Source organism: Sylvia atricapilla, chromosome 7 (assembly GCF_009819655.1).
Source record: "Sylvia atricapilla isolate bSylAtr1 chromosome 7, bSylAtr1.pri, whole genome shotgun sequence".
Taxonomy (NCBI): Eukaryota; Metazoa; Chordata; class Aves; order Passeriformes; family Sylviidae; genus Sylvia; species Sylvia atricapilla.
The window spans coordinates 24,510,695-24,518,766 of NC_089146.1; the positions used below are offsets into that span (position 1 = coordinate 24,510,695).

The 8,072-nt window shown below is 42.0% G+C and overlaps 1 protein-coding gene across 12 annotated transcripts in view; it reads left to right on the top strand.

Moving 5' to 3' along the window:
* The window catches only part of BIN1 (bridging integrator 1), a 93,687-nt gene extending 86,366 nt beyond the window's left edge, over positions 1–7,321 (top strand). For all 12 annotated transcript variants that reach the window (XM_066323034.1, XM_066323035.1, XM_066323020.1 and 9 more), the window contains one exon: positions 1,682–7,321. In XM_066323034.1, coding sequence (XP_066179131.1) covers positions 1,682–1,789 — 108 coding nt within the window. In that variant the 3' untranslated portion in view covers positions 1,790–7,321. The remainder of the gene's footprint in view (positions 1–1,681) is intronic.
* The last annotated feature ends 751 nt before the right edge of the window (positions 7,322–8,072 follow it).

Below are 8,072 nucleotides of genomic sequence, written 5' to 3' on the forward strand. Positions count from 1 at the left end.
TGAAGCCCTCTAACCCTTCTACAGTGTATCCTTTGCTACAGCTCATTTCCCTAACCTCAACCATACCCAGCCAGGAATTGCTGGCTGTTAACATAGGCATGAACTGTGCACGTGAGTGGAGGGAGCTAAGGATACTAGACTGATTCACGTCCCTACCTTGCAGCTTAGGTGTCAGTTTGTGGGTATGTCCAGGCCTAGATTCATCTCTCTTGATAGAAGAAAGGGTTGAGGGCAGCAACACTTCTAAGCTGGCACTTCTAGTGATGTGGTTTAAAATTGTCAAGGCCCCATCAAGGTCCTCATATCTAATCTTTGCAGCTGAGGAGACCCTTCATAGCAGGATATGATGGGAGTGATGCATGCTATATGGCACAGCACTGTGTGCAAATGGATGAGTTTTTGTGCCTGACATGCTGTGAGCTGGAAGCTGCCTTTTAGACACTTGGGTGCAGTGTCTTCTGCCTTGTTGTTTGTCTTCCTGATTTATGGCATGTCAATCCTTCCACAGCCCCTGCAGCTGGCTGCTGCAGATGGGCTCCCATCTTGTGTCATTCCCACGACATCTCCTGAATGTTCCAATCTAAGGCAGCAGTCAGGGCTAAGTGAGCCTGCAGGCTCTGGGAGCTGTGCAGTTCTTGTGCCTCATGCTGCACTCTAAATCCATGGGCTGCCCCACTGCAAAGGAGTGGGGTATGTACATGCTGAAGGGAAGCTTCTGTGGTGGCAGCTCCAAGGCATGCAGAAAATAGAGTGGTTGTACACCTGAGCTGCAAGCTCAGGGCAGCCCTTCCACCTCGAGTATCTTGAATACCTTGAATATCTCACTCATGTGCCTAGGATGGAGCAGAAATCTCAATGCCAGACAGAGGGCATTGGGTAGGAAGTCTGGTTCTGCTCATGATCAGGTTCTGCCAAGCAGGGTTCCTTTTTCCTGAGTGAAAATTCATCTGTGTTTGTAGATTTGTAGGTTGGAGGCTAGGAAAGACCTTAATCTAGAGACCTGAATCACATATAGCCAAAATTTGGGGAGTTTTGCTAACCTCACCTTGCATCAAATGAAACAGACTGCAGAGTTTTGGGAAGATGAGTTGGGTTCCTTAGCTCCCAAGTCCCATAGATGAGGATTTCAGGGTAGCAATTAAGACTAATTTTGCCTGTATCACCTCTAAAATGCCAGTCATCTGTGTGCTTTGACTGGAGCAGGGATGAGCACCTCCTGGGGCTGATTCATCCTTTCCAAAGACTTGTGCCTGAGATGAATGAGGTGAATTACATGCTGGAGGTACCTGTCTCTTTTATGGCTATGGAGAATGCAATGTGAAGGGTGAGACAGGTGATTCCCATCCTATAGCTCTGGAGTCTCTTTTGGCAGAATTTCTCCTGCTTCAGTGGGTATAAATTATGACATGTTTCTGTTACACTTGCTTATTTTTTACTGTGTCTGCACAGTCTGGGTCAGATGGAGCTTTGGTATGAACTCTGGTGGGATGTAGCCTTTTCTCTGTTTAAAAGGAAACAAAAGCATTTTTTCCTTCTCCCCTATACTCCTCCTGGATTGTCTCCAAACCAAATAAGTGCATGGCTTTGGTAGTGCCTTGACACCTCCTTGGCCTGCACTGTGTAAGAAAAAATCCCTGCTCACATCTATCCCTTAGCATCTGATCTCTGTCTTTTCCCGCAGGATGAAGGATGGCTGATGGGTGTGAAGGAGTCTGACTGGATCCAGCATAAGGAACTTGACCAATGCCGAGGGGTTTTCCCTGAGAATTTCACAGAACGGGTGCAGTGAAAGCCCAATCCCACCAGCTGCATTTCTGCTGGAAAAAAAGCAAGTTTTCTGGTAGATAATTGAAAAAGAACAACGAAAGGAAAAGAAGAGAGAATTTTGAAGGAATAGAAGCCTGAAAAAAGTCAACTTAAAGGGTGTGTTCTTCTCAAAGGGCAAGGTTTCAGAAGTTAATTGAAATTCAAAGTGTTATTAAAATATATACATATTAATAATAATAAGGCAATTCAGATACCCTCTTCCCCTTTGGTTTAAACAGCATTTGGATTCAAAGGATTGATGCAGAAGCAACTCAGTGAGGTTCTCCAAGTACTGCATTGACTGAATTGTCAGATGTCAATCTGATTCCTGGAAAGGCAGTACTTGTCAAACGGCTTGAGAGTAGAAGCTGCATTTGCTCTTGGGTGGGTTAATCTGTTTTGTCTTGAAGGTGGCTTGCATGGCAACCATAAGAATTCAGCCTTCCCTACATCTTCAACCTACAGTAGGCCAAACTTTCTGTTATGCTGTTGAAAAAAAAAATTTAGTGTATAGTGTTCACCACTACAATGTACGTGTGTGTGTGTGTATTTTATTTTCTTCCTTTAAAACAATGTTACATAAACTGTGATTTTTACATGTAAAGATAGAAGAAACTACATGGAAAGGGAATGGAGAAGGTGAAATCTGTGAAGCTGTGCTCAGTCCAAAGTTCTTTCAAATGTGGACCCCTAAATTCTCACAGTAGTGTTGGCCTGTGAAATCCGAAGGGGAATGGACAAATTCAAGAGGAGAAACAAGACAAAACAAACAGATGCCATTTGGATGTCTCTGAAATTTAGGAGAGGGAATCCTCTACCACACACATCCCCATCCCCTACACCCCCTAAAAAAACCAAACCCAAACCTATTGGTGGTTTCAGAAAAGCTTAGATTCGTGTAGATGGAAAATAGCTCTAATATCTACTGGTTAGAAAATTTGCTTTTAAAGACAGAGATTAGGGAAGAATTTTTTTTCTGTAAGAATATCAAAGAGGAAACACTGACAAAAAAGAAATTACTTTTTGTGCTTTTCACTGGCATTGTTTTTTGTGGAATTGTATTTCTTATTTTCCTTTGAAGAGTTCTGTAAGTGAAATATTGTTAGATCAGCTTTCTCCAGTGCTGTGCTGATGATCAAGTTAACCTCTATGAAAACTGGACTCTTGAAATGCTCGTTTAAAATGGCTATGTGACTTCATGCTATTGTAATGCGTTAGAAAGGAAGGCAAGAATATCAAAGTGTCAGTGTCAAGTAGACACTCTACAATCTAATACTGATGCTGAGTCCTTTCCTTTACCTTTCCTTTGCTTCTGTTTTTTGTTTTTTTTTTTTTTTTTTTTTTAGTTTATAAAAGCAGATGACAAGGCTGTTTCTAAGTGCATATTACACTTGTTAATATAAGCCGGTCTGACTCTCCAAGACTCTAAAGTCCCACAAAGGTACTTTATAAACTTTACTTGAATACTGATGCAGCTGGCAAGCAAGTCAGGCTATTTTAATTTTTTACAGCTTCTCCTCCTCCCCCATGATTGTTTTGCCCTGAAGGGATTTATAACAGTGAAGTCACACCATGCTCAGGATCACTCTGAAATTATCTTCCAAACTGGTAGGAGTTGGCTTTTGTCAAAGCTGCACAAAATGCTGACAGAGTACTGAAAATCTCACCTTTTCCAATCTGTTTAGATTATTTGTAGAACAACAGAAAAAACATTGTAGGACGAAATTTGTGGTTTTTTAAAAAAACCTTAGTTTGGTGGAACAGATCTGATTTTCATTCAAAAAGATATAGATGGAAGCATTGTTGGAGTTCCTTCTGCTTTCAGCTTGGGAGATGATCCATGGTAGTTTTTTTACAGCAATGTAACAGGCATAAAGTCTGTCCTATATAACCAAATCCCTTCTCCTTTTTAAAAGAAAAAATGTTCAGGAGTTTATTTTGCATCACTGTTAGAAACCCCAATAGTAATTAGGAGTAACTGCTCACAATACAGAAGGACTGGACTCCACAAATTATAGTATGGTGAGCTGTTGCTTTAGAATGCTGCCCTGTTTGACTTTTTTTTCCTTTTTCATCAGGGTTGTCTTTATTATTACTCTTTTTTGTTTTTCAAAATATCTATTTTTATGCATTTGTGACTCCCATTACTCCTTTAAAGATTATTCATATAAAAATATACATTTAAATATACATAGAAATATATATATATTAAAAAGCGGGTTGATCCAATTAACATAATGCTGTCAGCTTAAAGTGTTTATTTTTATGCAAAAACTGTGGATAATAGCTTTGGTTTTGTTTTTTTTTAAAGGACAAGATTCTGAGTTACCAGAGCTGTGATTTTTGTCTTGTAACTATTCTAGACCATTTAGAAAGCTGTGCTGATACCTAATTTATTGTGGTTTTTTTTTTTTTGTTTTTTTTTTTTTTTTTTTTTTTTTTTTTTGTTTTTTTTTTTTTTTTTTTTTTTTTGTTTTTTTTTTTTTTTGCTGTTGTTGTCCTCTTCTGTGCTTGAACCAGATGACTGTCCCAACAAAGATCCTTGTAAGGCCTTTTCATTTTATTGAGCTTGCAGAGCAACTATCCAGTACTGTATTGTCCCTGCAGAAGTGGTGGCACTCTGCAAAGAAGGGATGTTGTTTTCAGGTCACCTGAGTGATGCTCCAATGTTGCTGGTGGGGAGAGTGTTGTGTGTCTCTCTCTCTCCATTTGCTTCCCCTGACCCCGAAACCCCCAGTTCCCTTGCTTAGAGCAGGTTAGGGTGGGTTACCTGGATCTTGCATTGCTCACAGATAAATGGTGTCCAGCACATCTCAGTCAGGTTCTGAAAATGCAGGATCAGACCCACAGTTTATAAATTGCCTTATGTGAAAGTAGGATGGCACAGCAGGAAACTTGGAGATGGCAGTGTTCTTTAAAGCCAGGAGATCTGTCTCCTGCATTGTTCAGCCCCTTGTAAACAGCCATGGTTGCTCCAATTTTCAGTGTTTTTACATCTCCTAAATACCTTGATTCTGGTGGTATTACCTGGTGAAATGAACTTCCCCTTTTCTTTGGTTTAGATCTGATTCAAATAGAAAGAGGGACAGTAAATGCCCAAGTAGGCTGTGCCCACCTGGTTTTTCAGTTTGCAGGCTGAACTGAAAAATCTGAGAAAAAACGTAAGGGTGACCTGAGACATTTTTTTTTCCATTTTCTCAGTGGAATGAAAAAGGGAAAAACTGAAACAAACAAACAAATCCTTTAATACCAAAATGAAACATTAATTTCTAGGGTTGAATTTCAACTTTTTAACAAACATTATGTCTTGGGCTGTAACAAGTTGCTTTGAAGCAAAAATGTGAAACGTTCTGTTTTGAAAATGCTGAAAGAAAATGTTTTAATGTTAATAGTCTTTTTGCCTCAGCCTTTTTTCTTAATCTGATGACTGGTTTAACTCTAAACTGTATTTTTTTGCAAATACATTATCCACTGAAGAGAACCCAAAGAAGCCCCGTTCTGCTCCACTGACAGATACACTGGACACATTTCAGGGATTACTTGGTATCTGGCCCATCAAAGCTGCTGTTTTCCCCATTTAATAATCTTCCACTTGATTGTTCTACTGGGTGAAAAATAAAAGCATCTCTTATCCCGTGCCATTGACTGGTTTTGTAGCTGGGCTTAGACATTCTTGCTCTGTTGGCTTCAGATTGGTTAGATTTATGATACTACTCCAGTTTGAGCCTAATCCTAGTATGAAGTGGGAATTAATATTTACCCAACTGATAAGAAAGAAATCAGGCAATTCTTTCCCCCCCTTTTTCTATCTTAGCAGTGTCAGTAATATCTCTATTTGATGGAATTAAGGAAAGGTCCCAGGGTGAAGAAGTGTGTGGTGTTCCAAGTGAGACTCCCACATACTCTGCTATTTTCCATGGGCATTCCTCAGCTGTCTGCTTTTATCACCTTTGTTTTGCTTGGCTGTTGAGGTGATACAGTAAATGGGGTTGTGCAGGTTCATTTCCAGCTGCTCAAAGCAGGTACTGCTTTGTGTGAATTTTGCCCCAGTCCTTGAGGCTTTGTTCACTGTTGCAGAACCCTTTTCTGTCCCACTATCGTAAGACCTTGGCCAAGGCAGACAGCCCCAAGTCAAAGGGGGCCTGGAGCCAGGAGTGAGGGCTCCACATTCTACCTGGAACTGGGATGTCAGCTCAATTAGGTTTTGCAGTAGCCTCTTGGAGGGAAAAGGCCCAAGGCTAAGGAGATGGGAGACACTGGAGGGATGATCCATTATATTCTTCATCTTGGGTTGATGTACTGACTCTCTCACCTCTTAGTTCCAGGGAGAAACTGTATAGGGCTGAGAACAAAATGAGAATGGCCATGAAGTGTGTGTTCAATCTGATAACAGGTGCTTCTTGCCTGCGAATGGCACTGAGTTCAGAGCTTCCTGTTTCCTGCTCTCTGCCAGACAGATACAATGCTCTGCCACAGATATTTTAGATGCTGTGCAGTCAATGCTCCAAAACAGTGAATGTCCTTGTCTGAAGAATGCAGAGGTGTCTCTCAGCTCTTTCTAGGAAGACCTGTGGATCTCCCGCAGACAAGGCCTGTGTGCATCTAATAGTCACCTCTGCTTTCAGTAGTCTGGGCGTCTTTCAGCACTGGCCCCATTCTCCAGCTCTTCTCACTTCCCAGCCTCTCCCATGCTCTTTGAGGATGATGGCAGCGTTGGGCACGTCCCACCAGCCAAAAAGTGCAAAGCTGGAAGGTGCACAAACATGTCCATCAGCAAATCCTACAGAATGCAGCTTGATAATGCTGATATCAGGAAAACAAGCAATAGCTTTTCTTCTCTGGGCCACCAAAGGGAAGCCACACAGGTACTGTCACACTGGGTACTGGTGCAGATACCTCTGCTTGCATGCTCTGGTTCACACTTTTTTGCAAACTCCTGAAGGAAAATAGTCCTGGGTGGTGTCCAGAGCTGGATTGTGTCACCAGCCCTCACAAAGCATCGGGTCTAGTTGGCACACAGGGGCTGAGAATTGGAAGGCTCATTTGGGAGTTTTGCTTATGAAACTAAATGGAGAAACTACAGCTGTGAAGATTGGTCTGTATAAGCTTGTACTTTGGTGTATCCTATGGCTATAATTCCTTCACCTCCTTTTGCAGCTTATTCTGCTAAATGTGACCCTAGTGTGCATTTCATGTAGAAGGTCCCTACTTGAAACTTGCCGGATGCAGTCCTGGGCTTATTGCTTCTCTTTAGCTGAATTAAGTGGGAACGAATTTGGCAGTGTATTAGCAATCTCTTTTCCTTCTGTTAATTCAGTCTCTGAGTTTAATCACAATGACCTGAAACATGTTTGGGGGTTGAGTGGTTTTTTAGTTAATTTTTGTTTTGTTTAAACAAAGCTGAACAATTCCCATTGTATTTAGAGCTGTGATGCCCAGTTCCATAAGTACTAGATGAATTTGTCCCATCTTGTTTCTTGGTGATGTTCAGAAATATAATTTGTGTCATCCTAAACCCTGTGTCAGTTTCTCTCTATATTTTCCCCCTACCTTTATATTAAGAAGCTGAAACAGTTCAGGACTTTTTTCTCCCCACAGAGGTGAGTAGCTTCATAGATGTTTGTCACCTTTAACATTGGGAGTTCTTACAAATACGTGGGATGGAGAGGGTGATGCTGGTCCTTAAAACAGCAGAGTAAGCTCTTGTAGCAGCCATCAGTTCCAGTTTGTGACACCAAATGAATGTAGTGTAAGGAAGGACTTGAGATCTTTCCTTTTTGTTAGCTACTGACCCCAAAGTGATGTGGCCGTCCTCTAAGGAAAGTCTGTTGGTGGGACTGTGGCATCTCAAGGGCACTCTGTGCCTCCTGCCCAACCTTTTCTCAGCTCCCTCTGGCCTGTTGCCACACCAGTGTAAGCTCAGTTCCCAGGCTGGCTTTGGGTTCTGCTCTTTAAATGGGATGTTCAGTAGGTAGAAAGGGAGTCTCTGTACCTGTCAACCACAGGGATTGAGGGACAGGATTGGAGGGGTTCACAGGTCATAGCTGACTGTTTTGGGGGCCACTCCCTTGGATGCCTCATTCCAAACAGGCTTGGTACAGCTGCACGTGGGACTCAGTGTGTAAATAGCAAGTGCTGGCCAAAGGCCAGGCTGGGGTCTGATGTAAATTGTGCTGGTTAGCACTTTGATGGATGGACTGCCGGAGTCCACTGCTTTAGGATGCAGCTCCACAAGCCCTGGAGCCAGTTCAGTGTGCTGGCTAGGC